We start from the raw sequence: 17763 nt of genomic DNA on the forward strand, positions 1-17763 counted from the left end.
TGTTCATATGTCTTGTAATTGGGATGAAGTAAACATCTGTTGAGTAATTTAACATAAAATTGTTTGATAGTGTTAATTTGGAAAGCCAAAACTCTAGCGGGCCCACCAGACCCATGAACACTGGCTGAGTAACAAAAATACGAACACCACACAAGGGTTAATGAATATTGGTACTTTGTGTATTATTTTCAGAGACTTACGAACACACTTTAATCATTTGGGTTTACATCATAAAATCACAAGTTAGGGCTTCATACCTGATAAGTGGACATTGCAATGAACTCTTTACTGTTTATCCAACGGTGACATATTACGCTGATAATTACTGATCAGTGTGACTGAGCATTTATTATCTCTAAACCTTTTTTTCTTTTTTTCAATTTTTGGTCCTCGTGTGTGTGAATTTCGACTCTTTGGGGATCCGTGAAGGCAGCAGAGGAGTTCTGGGAGCAGTGACGCGTTAAAAACTGTTTTCATTCGGTTTTATTCGCAGAATAAAAGCATGGACGGAGAAACACATACAGGTGAGCGCAGACACCCGGACAGGAGCGCCCACAGTCCGGTTCAGGTAGAAGTAGAAGCAAGGTTAGACTTAATTAATTAATTAATTAGGCCTAATTAATTAATGATCAACTTGGAATAATTACTATGTCCCATTCCCCTTCTCCTCATGGTTTGCATCCTCGTGTCATCATGAGGTGTAATCCAGATTTAAATTAAGTTGTGTGTCTTCCAGCTGTTGTTGGAATCTTTCCTCTGAGGGTTTTAAATACACAAAGTTATAGACAGATGCCTGCAACAGTAGGATCCATATGAGTGTCTCCAAAAGTCTCTTTTGGTCAGTGAAAACATGTTTAAGTTGCTGTTTAGTCTTTCCAAAGTGTCATCCATCCATCCATTGTGATCACAGTGGCACTCCCAAGTCAACCCAGAAAACAAGCATCGCTCCAGATGTCCCCAGAGTCATAAACCAGATTTGGGCTGATAGTTATAAATGGGTTATTCTACTCTTTATTCACAGACAGTGTGGTCTATGCACTGTAAGTGTCCATGATCCGATTTTCTGAGCACTTATCTCAAGCATTTGGTGTTGCTAGGAAACAAAAACGATTCTCCTCTATCAATAAATTGTGATAACAGTGTTTTGTTTTTGTTTGTTTTATGAAAAGGTGACATGGTTTTATTCACAGCAGTGATGTCATGAGGACTGTTATTTCTTCAATTTGATTGGCTGGTGACAGAGAAGTGATGCACACTGGTGTTCCACAGCGCTGTGAGGACTTGAGCCCATGTTATACTGTGGCACTTTAAACTTCACAAAAATCACTTTTCCCCCTTAAATACTGCCCTCCTCTGTCTTTAACAACATATTTATCTCAACAAGAGTATTACCTCGATAAATAAAGGATTATGGTTATAGGTACGTTTGGCATCCCTTTCTCTAAATTGTTTAAATTAGCACTTCACCCAAAGAATTAAAACCCAATCTGGACTTGGGTATAGAAAGGTAGGATGAGAACAATGAAAGGAATTTTAATCAGAAAACAGTTTCTTAAGATTGTTATGATAATGTATAATTTACACGCAGTCATGAACAATTAACAGAGGACAAAACAGGAAGTTTAGGTACAGACACCCTTTGGTTACAGTACACTGGAAGCCCCGATGAAGTGGTTTATCAGCAGAATTTTAAATATTTTCAGTAATTTCTAGAAACATTAGAATTTTTTTTCATAAAGATTGAATGAGAATGAGTTTGTCAGCTTGTCAACTTTTTTCTTTTTTAAAATCACTTACTGTTAGCTTCTCAAAAAGATAATGAATTAAATGCTGTTTAATGAGATCTGACCCAGACTTTGTTTCTACAGCGGAGGTAACAGGACTTCCTGAGTTGGAGATGAAGGAAATCCATTCATCCAATAATCATCAGGAAGCTGGGTGGGGCATCAGCATCAGTGGTGTGGTTACCATGGAGGAGAAGAAGGAAGATGAGCGATGGAGGAAGTTGTTCCCAGATATGAAGAAGTGTGTGATCGTGATCACTCGTACCAGACTCGACCAAACAAACCTGTCAAAGCTGAAAGAGGAGGAGCAGGGAGGATGTGCAAGGTCACGTGACCGAGAGCAGGACTTTAAATTAAAGAGATTTGTGAAGAAGGTTGAGTTCAACGGTCAAGCACATCGTGCTAGTGCAGATGATCCCAGGGGAATCTGCCACAGGCTGAGAAGATCCAGCGTGCTGTGGCTGACACACTGTCCTGATGTCATCAGTGACCCCGCCCACCGCTGTGGCCTACACAGACGCAGAAAAGAGAACCGTTGTGATGCCAACAACAACAGGAGCAACCAGTCAGGGGCGGAGCACAACTATTGCCTCAAAATCAAAGTGCCAGACACACCTGATGGCAACAGCCAATCACAAGACAGCAGGTGACAAAAGGAGCAGGGGAAAAACAAAGATTTTACAGAGAGTAAAGTATGAATGTAGTGATGTACTTCACGTGCCTCCGACAGGCTGCCGTTCAGCTATGGACATCAAGGCAGAGCCTCCAGCTGCTGCCCAGCAGGTAAGTGATGTGACGACTTCTTTCAGGCTCCGAGGTTTTCACATAAACTCCGTTATTTAACAACAAACGGCTGAATTATACAATGTAAAGGTAAAGGTCTTGACACACCCTTTATTTTTTTGTATTTTGCTAGAAAATGGGAAATTGGTGCGATCATTTAGTGAATCATGTGCAGAACATACACGGAGATACAGTATTCAAAGCAAAACAGAGTTTATACCATTTTAATGACCTTGAAAGTAAATATTTGGTACGACCACCAGTAACCTGAACTCTCTGAGGCAGCTTTCATGTAATTTCTTTAAAAAGTGTTCAGTTATAGTTCTCCAGGCTTGGCTGCCTTTTGTTCTCTTCTCTGTCGAGATGGTCCCACACAGCTTGAATAATGAGAAGGTCTGGGCTCTGGGGAGGTCATGAATGACAGGTTTCATTGTGTGTGTTTTAAAATCCAGGTATGATTTATTGCAGTGGGTCAGGTACAACGACTGGACTGAAAATGAATGAACATGCTATATTAGACACTTTGGTACAATAACTGATAAATGTTAGTAAGTAAAATTTATTTATATAGCACTTTGCACTAAAAAGAAAAGTCACAGAGTGCTTCACAATAGAAACAGAAATAAAAATAAAATAATATAAAATATAAACTGAAAACGTAAAATGAAATAAGTTTGTTTGTACAGAAATGTCTTCAGCTGCTTTTTAAAAGAGTCAATGAAGTCTGTAAAGCGTAAAGACAGTGGAAGAGAGCTCCACAGCCATCCCACATAACAAACCTGGTATGGCCCGGATCTGGCCCACACAATGTGCTTACACATGGCCCACATACTGCAAAGAATGACGGCCCTTTGGTGGCCCAGATCTGGTTTGCCAGAGGTGGCCCAGGTGGCCCAGCACAAGGACAGTTGCAGACACACTGCTGGCCCTGTGCTGGCCCAGAAAAGTTTCAGCTCTGTCAGCCAAATGTGTACCTTAATCCAGCCTTGTAATAACAACATGTGCCGGAGCATAATAGTGCAAAAGTAACATGATGAAACTGTTCAGACAGTGACTGGACTGTTTCGTATGTAGTGCTTCTCTACTCTCGCAGATTACTCAGAGTGCTCTAAACATGCCACATTCAACCAATCACACACTTTCTCTAAACTGAGTGCTTCCTAACTACATTCATACACATTCACACTCTTGACATGCAGACTGAAGGAGCCAGGGATTGAACAATTAACCTTTTGATCAGGGAGTGACCTGCTCTACCTCCTATGCTACAGCCAACTATTGGTAAACATGAGTAAACCATTACTAGGTTTTGGATAAAGTGTACACTCAGAAACCTGTCAAACCTGCATTTGAAACATTGGCTACCATAGCAGTATAGTATTGCAACATGGCATTTGGGTCTTCGAACTAAAATTTACTGGCAACCAGCGAAGAGAAGCCAAAACTGGAGTATTATATCATCTTCTGTTAAACGACCGTTGCAGTTACGTTAATCCAAACGAGAAGAGATAAAAGCATGAATAATCATCTCGAGTTCCACCTCTGACACCAGTCTGAGTTTAGAAATGTTTCTTAGATGAGACAAACAGTTTCGAACCAGTTGTTCTCAGGTGACACTCAATGGCTGTATCCCAATTCAGGGTCTGCAGCCTTAAAGTACGCAGCCTTAACGGTCCACAAGGGCCGCGTACTCAAAGACCGCTAAGGCCGGAAGTGCGAGGCTTGTGAAATGGGACGGTCTAGCCTCCATCGCGCTGTCCAGGTTGCCTAGCAACCATGATACTAACAGCTGGAAACGTTTCATACAGCTTTGTTTGACAGAAATGAAAGAGAAAATATTTTGTTCATTTGTTTGTTTGTTTCTACATGAGCTTTGATTTGATAAGTATCTGAGGCTTATTTTTATGGCTGAATGGGAGACTGGAGCTCTAAATAAATGTGACAAGAAACCTTTGCATTATTTCAGATACCTGGATCACATCTGGGGCATCTGGACACACTCGGAGGAAGACTTTGAACAGTTCCTGGACACACTGGACACACATAATCTCTCAATCAAATTAAAATCTATCCACATCAGTTGATTTTTTAGACATCTAACTTTCAAACATCTCACACACACAAAGTCTTTTAAAAAAAAAAACAGACACACATGCACTTCTTTACATATCAAGTTATCATCCCAAGCACACATATGCTGTCTTAATCAAATCCCAACTACTCAGATTCCACAGAATTTGCACTCAGCAGTCAGACTTTAAAACTTCCACTAAAGTGTTGTTTTCAGCTTTGTCCACCAGAAGGTACTCACGCTCCTTCCTAAGGAGCTGTATCAAAGTCTTCCTTCAGATGCTGCCTCTGGTCACAACTTTTTCCTCCTCACCAGTTCAGCTGGTAAAACAGATTAAAAACAAGTTTGAGACATTCCAGCAACAGTCCAGCCTCTGAAAGAATCACAGAATCATTGCTGCTTTTCAGAGGAATAAGAATTTATAGGATTATTTAGTACATGCTAAACTCAAAACATTATCTAACCCCAAAACAAGTGCTCAAGGGGAATTTTTTTCAACATAAGGAGTGGTTACAAAACAAAGTAAACAAAAATGTGTACCTGACCTGTTGTAGAGGCAGTCCCCACTCCAAAAATTGTGTATATCTGATCACATGTCAGCAAGGCAGACTGCAATATGTGGGAGAGACCGGTAACACCATCCTGGTCAGATTTACACAGCACAGGTATAACAAACCCCAAAAGGACAACCATGTTCCTCTCATTACCCACTTTGTTGGAATAATGTGAAGGCCACAGTGGTCCACGGCACAGAGGGGGAGATCTGAAAGGCTGTGGATTAACAAACTGAACACCGTTCACCCCAGAGGCCTGAATGAGAAGTTCAATTCATTTCACTTTCATTTATATAGCGCCAATTCACAACAAATGTCATGTCAAGGCACTTTACAACAAAAGTCATTTCAATATAATTATACAAACATTTCAATCAGTTAAAAGTTTTCTATGTAAGGAATCCCAGCAGAGTCACTGATGTGAGGTTGTGTCCTGATCATGCAGACTCCAACCATAGCAATCCCTCATACTGAGCAAGCATGTAGCGACAGTGGAGAGGAAAAACTCCCCTTTAACAAGAAGAAACCTCCGGCAGAACCAGAACCAGGACCAGAACCTGGCTCAGTTCAAGCGGTCATCTGCCACGACTGTCTGGGGGTCTGAGAAGACAGAACAGACAGCATGGAGGATGCTCGGTCACTTAGAGCAGCGGTCCCCAACCTTTTTTGCGCCACGGACCGGTTTATGCCCGACAATATTTTCACAGACCGGCTTTTAAGGTGTCGCGGATAAATACAACAAAATAAAACTAGTACCGGTACCGAAAAAAGAAGATTTATTCATAACACACGTGAAAAGACCCAACGATAAAAACGATAACAAAATAATGCTGAAAACCGATAAAAACCCTGAAATCTATACATTTCACACCTGAGCCTCAACTCTCGCGGCCCGGTACCGGTCCAAGGCCCGGGGATTGGGGACCGCTGACTTAGACCATCATCTGGACCGATGTTCCCCATCCAGCAGGGGGCATTATAGTTGATAGGATACCAGACCGGGTGGAGCTTCTTTGGTGAGAAAAACACTGAGGGAAAACAAGGTTATCAATCGCAATAACAGCAGAAAAAAATATATCTGGAGAGTAGTAGAATACAAAAGTAGAAGAGGGAAGAAAAGTGGTCAGACTGTCCTCCAACAGTCTAAGCCTATAGCAGCATAACTACAGAGATAACTCAGGATATCCTAAGCCATTCTAACTATAAGCTTTATCACAAAGGAAGGTTTTAAGCCTAGTTTAAGTAGCCCCACAGACTGACAGTTAACCTGGTATTTTTTTTTCTTTAGTTTTTTCTTTTTCTTTTTTTCTGACACCTTGCCCTAGCCTTAACCTGTCCTTACCTCGCCTTCCTACCCCACTTGCCCTAACCCTATCATCCTGCCCCAACCCTGACTGACTGGGACCCTGACTTACCTGCTTTTGGTTTACTATAGTGCTCACTCTTCCTCTGGCCCCAATCCTGGATCCCTTCCTGGACACCTGCTTCTCCAAAACAGACCTTTGGGAGACTTCGGTCTCAGGCAGCAGGCTGGAGGGGCCAAGATGTGATGGCCTGTGCATCCATCTTTTCTCATTTCTAACACTCTGACACTTTTTAATTATTATTAATATTGTGATTTTAAGCCAAAAAGTAAAATGGAACCATGTTTATGCTGGGAGAGAATAATTATTGTCCCCAAAAAACCCTACTTCCTTTTAAGTGCGGTCCAAATTAGTTTTTATTTTTAAACAACAAACGTTTCAGTTTGAATTTTAAGCATCAGAGGAAGCCACTCCACATTTTAATTTTATTCATTTTATTTTAATGAAATAGCATGTCAAACTGATATATCTGTATTTTTACTTACTTTACTATGTATGTGACTGATAGTAATATTCTTTAAAAGTAAACTTTATTAGCAGCCAGCACGTTTGTCTCGTGGGATTGCATATGGGTGTTTTTAAAGTAGATATGATGAGTGATAATATGGACTAATATAAATGAACTCCAAATGTAAGTAAGAAAACCTTTTTGAGTGTAAAGAGCAAACCATCGACTGTATCTACGAGCTGAGCCGAACTCTCGTGACATCTCCCAAAGAAAATTACTTTTATTTCCAGCTCCATCAAACAAGGCTATTTCAGTCGCCATGTTGGAGCCAGAATACATCAGTCAGCACTCATAGCTCCAAGACAGAGAGACTCATTGTTTTTAGGGCAACCACTCTGCCAACAAGGAGCGAACTTGACAGAGGCCCTGCTGTGATTGGCCAAACTTTGGAACGTTCCCCAAGGTGGTTTTATTGGGGCATCTGATTCGCCAGTTAATAACTTGAATAACTTTAGTTAAATACCAAATGTCACAGAAAAAAAATATTACCAGCAAGAACATGTTAAACACCTACTCTACCATCACAGGGGGTGTACAGATTTATAGAAGTTAAATTGAAGTCTTTTTAAGACCATTTAAACATGTCAAAATGATAAAGATACATACTCAATTTTTTTTTAAGTGACAGGAAGGCACATTGCTTTGACGAGACAAAAAAGAAAGACCCAGTTACCCAGAATTTGACACAATGTTATACTTCTTAAGGCCTTATTTAAATGAAATGAAATGAAATGAAATTGAAGACCTTTTAAGAATCTGTAGACACCTGGTCAGGTGTGTCCAGCCAGTTAAAAGCAGGAACTGGATAAAAGTGGGACATTTGAAGGAAGTGAAAGCCCTCTTTTTCTTCTCCAACCTTTATTTTACCAGGGAAGTCCTGTTGAGATTTGGCATCTCTTTATCAAAGGAGCCCTGGGAGTGAATCAGTCACACACTCACACTGAAGGACAATTTACAGACTCCAATTAACCTACAGCATGTTCTTTTGGACTGTGGGAGGAAACCAGAGTACCCAGAGGAGACCCACACATGTATGGGGAGAACATGCAAATTCTACACAGGAAGGCCCCAGCTGGGAATCAAACCTGGAACCTTGTGATTATGAAGCAGCAGTGCTAACCACTGTGCTTTCTACCAACCGCTACCAACTGCTTCTTATTGGCTTAAACACACCTGGCCCAGGTGATCAGCAGGAAGTACAACAATTAAATCCAGGAAACCAGGATGGTGTTGGCCTTGAGGGATTGAGTTTGACACCTGTGGTTTAGTGGATTATTGGTCCAAAACAAGAGGAAGAGCTGCAGTCAAATCAAAGCACTGAGTCCATAATGGGTTCCAGCATAGCTGTGGGTTTTATTGATTACAAACTGCACCCTCAGCGGGATCTCTCCTTTTGACTGTTGCTGCCGTGTGAGGAGCATCAGAGAGGTTTTTATTTGCAGCAGAAGAACTGCACGTCGTTGAGCGCTGTGTCATCGCCCCAGCCCTGCGGCTCCTCCACGCGGGTCCTCAGCCCACAGATGGCGCCTCTGGGACACTTCCTGCTCCAGTGTCCCCACTCGCCCCACTGCAGCCCATCACCCTCCAGCTGAGCGCCGGTGCCGCTGCAGATGAATCTGTGAGAAAAGTTTTTGAATGGTGACAGATGTTCCAGTGTTTTTCTCTGTGTGTCTGTCTCTTTACTGTCCTCTCAGATGCCAACCAACTCAGCCAGATAGTTTTCCTTTCTGATTCTGGGGAGGTTCGGTGATTACAGAGTTCCCCAGCCTATTCACGTTTCAAAACTATCTGAGAGGAGCTTGAAAACTATAGTGACACTGTACAGTCACTATAAAACATTATTATTCTTTAACTTTCATTTGAGACGTTGGACATAAAAAGAAAGGTTTGGTTTGTTTTCCGACTCATGAAATGCTGGAGAGAGTGTAGGTAGTTAGAGTTTGATGCTTGACTCGTCCCAAGGTCTCCTCTGGGCGATGCGTTCACTTACTTGATGTTGTTGACGGATGTGTCGTCACCCTGGCCCTGTGCAGACTCAACGCGGAGCATAAAGGAGGCCAGGTATCCAGTTTCACAGCTCTTCACCGCAGTCCAGTCCCCCCAACTGAATAATAATAATAGATTAGATTTATACTGCACTTTTCTAGACACCCAAAGTGCTTACAGGGTGTATCCATTTACTCCACATTCATACTTGGTGATGCTAAACTACTATGTAGCCACAGCTGTCCTGGGGCAGGCTGACAGAAGCACGGCTGCCAGTGTGTGCCTATGGCCCCCCTGACCATTCAATTCAATTCAGTTTATTTATATAGCGCTAATTCACAGCGAACATTGTTTCAGAGCTACAGAGACGAGACACACAAACACAAAAAAAGGAGGCGGGCCAGTCGACATTTCTATGGAGAGAGAAACAGAATTAATGGCAGTAATAATTATTAGGACAAACAGATATGAAAAGAGTAGAGAGAGCAGAAAAGAAATGTGGTCAGTTTGTCCTCCAGCCCAGCGGTCCCCAACCCCCGGGCCTCGGACCGGTACCGGTCCGTGAGTCGTTTGGTACCGGGCCGCGAGAGTTTAGGCTCAGGTGTGAAATGTCTGTTTTTCAGGGTTTTATCGGTTTTCAGCGTTATTTTGTTATCGTTTTTATCGTTAACTCGGTTTTCCTGGGTCTTTTCACGTGTGTTATGAATAAATTTTCTTTTTTTCAGTTTTATTTTGTTGTATTTATCCGCGACACCTTAAAGGCCGGTCCGTGAAAATATTGTCGGGCATAAACCGGTCCGTGGCGCAAAAAAGGTTGGAGACCGCTGTTCAAGCCTATAGCAGCAAAACTAAGATAAGGGGGGTGGGCGTGATTAAATAATAATAGAATAAAAGATAGCGATGACTGTCTGTGCGATGATGTGTGAGGGTGGAGAAAGACGCTAGCATGCCCAAGGAGACAACTCAGGATAGACTAAACACTCCCCAGGTGAGTTAGGCTTATTGGCATGCCAGCATTTGAAAAAGAGATGAGAGAGAAGAGGAGGGAAGAGAAAAAGAAGAGAAGAAAAAGGAGGCTGAGTCAGAGAGAGGATGGCAGAAATTTAAATTCCTAAGTATAAGATTTATTAAAGAGGAAAGTTTTAAGTCTAGTCTTAAAAATAGACAAGGTGTCAGCATCACAGATGAAAGTTGGGAGCTGGTTCCACAAAAGAGGAGCTTGAAAACTAAAAGCTTTGCCTTTCATTCTACTTTTAGAAACTCCAGGACCATCACCAGAAACACTCACACTCCAGTGGTGCCAACACCGGAGACAAGGAAGGTTAAATGTCTTGCCCAAGGACACAACAACATGACTAGCAAGAGTAGGATTCAAACCGCTGACCTCTTGATCATTGGACAACCTGCTCAACCACCTGAGCCACCACTGTTAATCTTCCAGTTCAACAACAAAGCTCCACCACAGGCTGAGGATGTCTGTGAGTTGTTCAGGTAGTTTGGTGTTTTTGTCAAGGTTCTTTCAGCAACAAAACATTAATATAAATTATCATTAAAAAACATACAAATAAAATAAGCAGTTCAAAAATCGAAACAAATGACTTTCAACTGTTCATAAGGTGGTGAAATGCTTTTCTGCACCCTCTCCAAACACAATAGAAAATAAATAAATAATATACTCAGTGGCTGTAGAACATTTTTGATTCAGTTTGTCAGTAAAGAAGAACACTTGGCTATTTTTGCTAACAACATATTTCAGAGTATGGTGCCAAATCAACCAATCAGTCAGCGGCTTTGTACAGTATCTCTTAATGTAAAACCCAATCAGCTAACATGTGCACGTGTGACCAGGACACCGGAAATATAATGACACATACACATTTTTTAAAATTATTATAATAAGTAATTCTCATGGGCAGTGCTAGGTGTCTTTAAGTTTAAAAAAAGTTTTAAGAAGAAAATATAGTATAAAACAAGAAACACATTAAACAGACACACCATAATACATCCACACACACACACAAGCTCACAAAAGTGCTCCACCTCTTCCTATTCCCCAGTTTAAGACACAAATAACACTTGACCCCTCATTGTATTTCATGAAAACTGGATTTTAAAACATTTTAAACAGTATATATGAAGGATGTAGGACTTGTCCACACATATGCGGGTATATCTCTAGATATATCTCCGTTTTTAAAAAATATCCGCTTTAGGCTGAACTGTTTTATATCAAAATGATTGGGCACAGCTGTGAGCCCTTAAGCGGCAATCTTTACCCAATTAGAAACTTATTGTTTGTGGACACTAACGAAATGTCCACATATATCCCAATCTTTAGATATATCCCCTCCCCACATGACTGTTTTAAAATACATTTCTATTTTCATGACCCCTAGATTAAAACGCCCACGTGACTACATCAGCCAATCGGAGCGATTGTTGTCTGTTCAATCACTTCTGCACTGAAAAAGCTGTGGGGCCAAAGTGGGTTTTTTTGGACTGATAAAAAGGTAGAATTCCTTTTAAACCTTGTTTAAATGTTTCCACTCCCTGAGAAAACTACCTCCCTCTACAAATTTCCCTCTAGTCGGCTCACGGTGAGTTCAAGTTTAATCTGACACGGCGCTGCTTTCTTGATTAGGGAGAGAAAGTTGGTGTGAAACAGCCGAGCTAAGAGAAGAGCGCTCCTTCATATTTGGTCCTCAGCGTGATCAGAGTTAGGTTTGGAAAGAAAAATACTAGGGCTGTCACTTTTGGTGTGTTTTTGTCACGTTAACGTGAACACCCTTTAACGCCGTCAAGTTTTTTTTGACTCCATCGTCTAAGGAGCTTGGAAAGAAAAGCGTCTGGACTTCTTTAAGTTGCTTGAAGACGTTTCACCTCTCATCTGCGAAGCTCGTTCAGTTAAAAAAACTCTGAAAAATATGAAAGAAGATGTAAAATTCAAGCCAAAGAGCAAAATCAGATTAGACTCAGGCTCCATCAATCACACATCAAAAGAATCAACTTTGTCCTGCAGCAGCTGCTTTGTGAGCGAGTAACTCCTGCTCCTCCCTACTCTGCCTAGTAACAACAGACGTGCAACTTGAAGAGAGAGAGAGAGAAAGAGAGGACTCTGAGAGCCGTTTTAATGCTATGGACACTTGACTCGAAGCATCTTCTTGGCGCATTCACAAGGCAAACATGGAGAACGGAGAATTATTAACGGCAAGTTTATAAGCCGTGTCATGTATTTTCAGCCCTCCCTCCAAAAGCAGGCACACAGACAGCCCTTTATTTTTGTTAGTGAAGTTGGAGTCCTAGAGAACAGCAATAAAATGTTAAAATCAAAGTAGTTATAACCTTATTACACTGTGCAGGCGAGTTTGTTGCTTCTTACACTCTACACATAGTGATATTTTAACATAGATATGTATTCATTTCTTACTTCATTTTTACTTAAAGAGATTATTTGGATCACCTTGTATTTTCATCAATGTGGGTTAAACACAGTCGTGGTGAGTTAGTTTAAGTTGAAAAGATTCAGTAAGTGAACTTTGAATGATCAGTGATTCTGTTGCATATGCTCAGCTGTTTTCAGCTCTTCATTTTATCTGTATGCTTGAAACGTTACATTATATTGTGGTAGTCGACTATGTGGTGTTTCATTCTGCTCAATTACTAATCTGATTTTGCTCTTTGGCTTTAATTTTACATCTTCTTTCATATTTTTCAGAGTTTTTTTTATGTTTAATTGTTTTAATACAAAATGTGAAACTGATAAATATATTTTAAATGTACATTTTTAACAATAAAAAAAGTATAAAAATTTGCCATTAATTTGAGATTGATCATGAGTTAATTACAAACAAATTCCAACTAATCGTGATTAAAAATTGTAATCACCTGACAGCCCCCCAAAATACAGATATTTGGACTATTTAGAAGTATATTTGGAAAGTGTTAGTATGAGCCCAACCAACAAGTGTTCATTCTCTTGCCTAGCAACCATGCATGCTGAGTGATGTAATGGTATTAAAATATCTCTGGTTGTGATGTAAATATCCTTCTTGCCCCATCCACATGAAAATGAAGATCCAAAGGTTTTAAAAATCTCCACATTGGCCGGAGTTTTTAGATTTCTCTGTTTGTTTGATGATGAATTTCTCCGTTTTTGTGTGGATGAAAGAGCAAAACAGAAAAAAATGTTTGCGTTTATCAAATATCCCCATATACAGTGGGGCAAAAAAGTATTTAGTCAGCCACCGATTGTGCAAGTTCCCCCACTTAAAATGATGACAGAGGTCAGTAATTTGCACCAGAGGTACACTTCAACTGTGAGAGACAGAATGTGAAAAACAAATCCATGAATCCACATGGTAGGATTTGTAAAGAATTTATTCGTAAATCAGGGTGGAAAATAAGTATTTGGTCAATAACAAAAATACAACTCAATATTTTGTAACATAACCTTTGTTGGCAATAACAGAGGTCAAACGTTTACTATAGGTCTTTACCAGGTTTGCACACACAGTAGCTGGTATTTTGGCCCATTCCTCCATGCAGATCTTCTCGAGAGCAGTGATGTTTTGGGGCTGTCGCCGAGCAACACGGACTTTCAACTGCCGCCACAGATTTTCTATGGGGTTGAGGTCTGGAGACTGGCTAGGCCACTCCAGGACTTTCAAATGCTTCTTACGGAGCCACTCCTTTGTTGCCCGGGCGGTGTGTTTTGGATCATTGTCATGTTGGAAGACCCAGCCTCGTTTCATCTTCAAAGTTCTCACTGATGGAAGGAGGTTTTGGCTCAAAATCTCACGATACATGGCCCCATTCATTCTGTCCTTAACACGGATCAGTCGTCCTGTCCCCTTGGCAGAAAAACAGCCCCATAGCATGATGTTTCCACCCCCATGCTTCACAGTAGGTATGGTGTTCTTGGGATGCAACTCAGTATTCTTCTTCCTCCAAACACGACGAGTTGAGTTTATACCAAAAAGTTCTACTTTGGTTTCATCTGACCACATGACATTCTCCCAATCCTCTGCTGTATCATCCATGTGCTCTCTGGCAAACTTCAGACGGGCCTGGACATGCACTGGCTTCAGCAGCGGAACACGTCTGGCACTGCGGGATTTGATTCCCTGCCGTTGTAGTGTGTTACTGATGCTGACCTTTGTTACTTTGGTCCCAGCTCTCTGCAGGTCATTCACCAGGTCCCCCCGTGTGGTTCTGGGATCTTTGCTCACCGTTCTCATGATCATTTTGACCCCACGGGATGAGATCTTGCGTGGAGCCCCAGATCGAGGGAGATTATCAGTGGTCTTGTATGTCTTCCATTTTCTGATGATTGCTCCCACAGTTGCTTTTTTCACACCAAGCTGCTTGCCTATTGTAGATTCACTCTTCCCAGTCTGGTGCAGGTCTACAATACTTTTCCTGGTGTCCTTCGAAAGCTCTTTGGTCTTGGCCATGGTGGAGTTTGGAGTCTGACTGTTTGAGGCTGTGGACAGGTGTCTTTTATACAGATGATGAGTTCAAACAGGTGCCATTCATACAGGTAACGAGTGGGGGACAGAAAAGCTTCTTACAGAAGACGTTACAGGTCTGTGAGAGCCAGAGATTTTCCTTGTTTGAGGTGACCAAATACTTATTGATTTACGAATAAATTCTTTACAAATCCTACCATGTGAATTCATGGATTTTTTTTTTCACATTCTGTCTCTCACAAATTACTGACCTCTGTCATCATTTTAGGTGGGGAACTTGCACAATCGGTGGCTGACTAAATACTTTTTTGCCCCACTGTATACCCGGAGTTGTGGGGACAGGACCTTATTTATTTTCTTGCCCTGTTTATGTGTGTGACCCATTGACTGTATATAGGAGCTGGACCCAGTCAGCGTGACGTCGCCGTGATCCACATTGAAAGTGCCTGCTGGCTGCAAGAAGAAAAAAACCCTCCTGATTGGCAGAGTGAAATAAAAGGGCGACTGAAAAGGCTTCATTCGAGAAGTAAGTCATTTTCTATGGATGACGTCACACTCACTCACTCCAGTTCTTTTATACAGTCAATGGTGTGACCGACGGCTCATCGTTCAGATGACGCTGCTGCCTCACCTCCCCACAGAAGATTGCACTGTGGTCCGCTGTTTGCTGCTGGGGTCAAAACAGTGCAAGCGTATCCCGTTAACAGCCGTGTCGTCTCCAGAGCCTTGTTGAGCCTCCACCTAAGACAGAGCCACAGGGAGAACCACAGGAAGTTCATCATGGTTGGTGTTCGTTAGACAGCACTTTCTCATACATCACAAACAGATCACAAAACATGGACGCATCATGCACTGAGCTTTGATGACACAAGTTAGCAGCGACAGCAACAGTTAAATCTGTTTCATAAAACCCTGAATCAGCAGAACCTGTTGAGATGGAAGATTTGTATCATGCTCAGAACTTCTCAAACCACAACTCTAGAGTCAAGTGAAATATCAAAGACCTTGTTACTAAGTCTGTTGTTCAGCTACCGGTACCTGGATTTACGCAGTAGTTATTGGCAAGTTGAGCTGGCAGAGGGTGCTTGTCCAATAACTGCATGCACACTGTAGACAAGAGGCTGTGGCAGTTTAAGCTGATGACGTTTAGACTTTGTAACAATGGCTACCTTTGAGAGACTGATAGAGCAGGTCCTCAACAACTAAGGCTGTCACCTTTAACGCACTAAAGACAGTATCACAGACAGCTCTCACCCTGGCTTTAAGTTGTTTAAACTGCTGCCCTCTGATACAGTAGGTGCTATAGGTGTTTGAGAACAAAAACAAATAGACTTAAAAATAGCTTTTTTCCTAAAGCTATTGCCACCCTGAACTCCCACATGGAGTAAATTATTTATCCATTTACTTATTTATCCATTTTCTATTTTTCTAATTTATGTCATCTTTGCTAATTGTAAATTAAGTGTGTCTGTGTATGTATTTATATCACATAAATATATTTATCTACCATGTATTATACATATCCCCCCATGGACCCACCACCCGCAGGGGGGACCATAAGGAGCCAGTGCAATGTGGTTTGGGCAGTGGTCGAAGGCAGGAGCCCCAATGGCTCAAACCACGGCACAGAAACTGGCTTTTAGCGTCACTTCTTTGGGGGTGTGGTGGAGCCTGAGCTTGTGCAGGAGGCTGGAAGGTACCGGCTAGATATAGTCGGGCTTGCCACTCTGGAGTTGCCACGGTGAGAGGCACTTCGCCTTCTGGCGGGGGGACAGGTCTGCGACTGTTGTTTCAGCCTACGGGCTGAGCAGTAGTTCAGAGTACTTCTTGGAGTCTCTCGGAGGGGTGCTGGAAAGTACTCCTTCGGGGGACTCCATTGTCCTACTGGGACACTTCAACACTCACTTGGGTAACGACAGTAACACCTGGAAGGGAGTAACTGGGAGAAAGAGATGTCCTCATGGAAACTTGTCAAGCTGGACTGCGACTGAACTCGGCCAGATCTAACCTATTGGCCTAATAATCCAATGAAAAAATTGGACACCCTTTTCCACTCTACCACCAGATTTTTAACAAATGCTTCCTCAAATCTCCCCACCATTCCTTTATTCCTCACTAAAACGGACTTCATTATTCACTCAACGAAAAATGTACTTGTTACTGTTAATTTCTCCTTTGTCTCTCGCCTCCTTATGTAAGCTAGCTTTTGTTGTTTCATCCACTATTGAACAAAACCAGTTCTGCAAACCTGATCATGGTAACAGTCCCTCCTCACTTGGTTCTCGGCCCTTTCAGTCAATGCAACCACAGACTGGGATGACTTACAAATTTTTTTTTTTAGGTTGTGTACTTTAGTTTGAAAGGAAGATTTTAAAACTTTTTTAAATGATATATTTAAAAAAAATGCTGTGACATGGTTTAAGAATTTAATTATTTTAAATTGTATTATTATATCGTGGACATGTTGATGTCTGTCCTGATTGTTTCAATTTTATTTACTTTTTACTTATAATTAATTTTCTTTAGTTCGCTTTATCAGAAGAAGTTTATCTCAACATGCTATGAGATAAGAATTATTCGCCAATGAAAACACAATAACCCTTTTTAATAACCCATATGTACAGACATAAAAAAAACATTTCTTATGTACCAATCCTCTTTTTTACACATTTTAAGTACCATGGAACAGAGTAACGTGGTACATGTAACATGTACCACGTTATTACGATTAATAAGAAGGTCACCAACATCAGCTTGAAGAGCGGTTTGAGCAGGTGTTGCTATAGATAAACCATTACCAGACACATTAGAGCAGGAGTGAATCCTCTTCACCACTCACCTTGATGCTGAAGCCATCAGCATAAGAGCCTACAGGACACATCTCCGTGACACCCCAGTCCCCCCACTGTGTGCTGTATAGTACAGAAAGCTGGGGGGTAGTGGTATGTCCTGGCACCACGTGCACCCACGACAGCAGCAGCAGGTATGTGGTGCTCAGACTCAGACGCAGCATCTGTGCGGTTTATGGACAAGAGCAAAGCGGGAAGGATAACGAACAGAAAAATTCTCTCTAACAGGTCTCTTGATTTGGACACATGAAGCAGAGCTCCCTAATATGTGGACATAAACACTTACGCAATATTTGTATATTTGTGTCATCAGTATTGCTAATCTGTAACTAAAGCTGCCCCACTCGAGGGGCACACATCAAGTCTCCTGTGAGTATTTTTTAACAGCATTTAGCT

The 17763-nt window shown here is 41.5% G+C and overlaps 1 protein-coding gene across 1 annotated transcript; it reads right to left on the reverse strand.

Annotated features, from left to right (window-relative positions):
• Positions 1 to 8496: 8496 nt before the first annotated feature.
• Positions 8497 to 17409, reverse strand: LOC102210884 (vitelline membrane outer layer protein 1-like). The gene is made up of 4 exons (XM_005750427.2): positions 17358 to 17409; positions 15150 to 15259; positions 9055 to 9168; positions 8497 to 8680 (listed from the first exon to the last, which is right to left on the reverse strand). Exons 1-4 carry the CDS (start codon positions 17397 to 17399, stop codon positions 8497 to 8499), a joined length of 450 nt encoding a protein of 149 aa, XP_005750484.2. The 5' UTR covers positions 17400 to 17409.
• Positions 17410 to 17763: the final 354 nt, after the last annotated feature.

This window comes from Pundamilia nyererei, unplaced genomic scaffold (assembly GCF_000239375.1).
Source record: "Pundamilia nyererei isolate P.nyererei 1_Seehausen unplaced genomic scaffold, PunNye1.0 scaffold00273, whole genome shotgun sequence".
NCBI classification, from domain to species: domain Eukaryota; kingdom Metazoa; phylum Chordata; class Actinopteri; order Cichliformes; family Cichlidae; genus Pundamilia; species Pundamilia nyererei.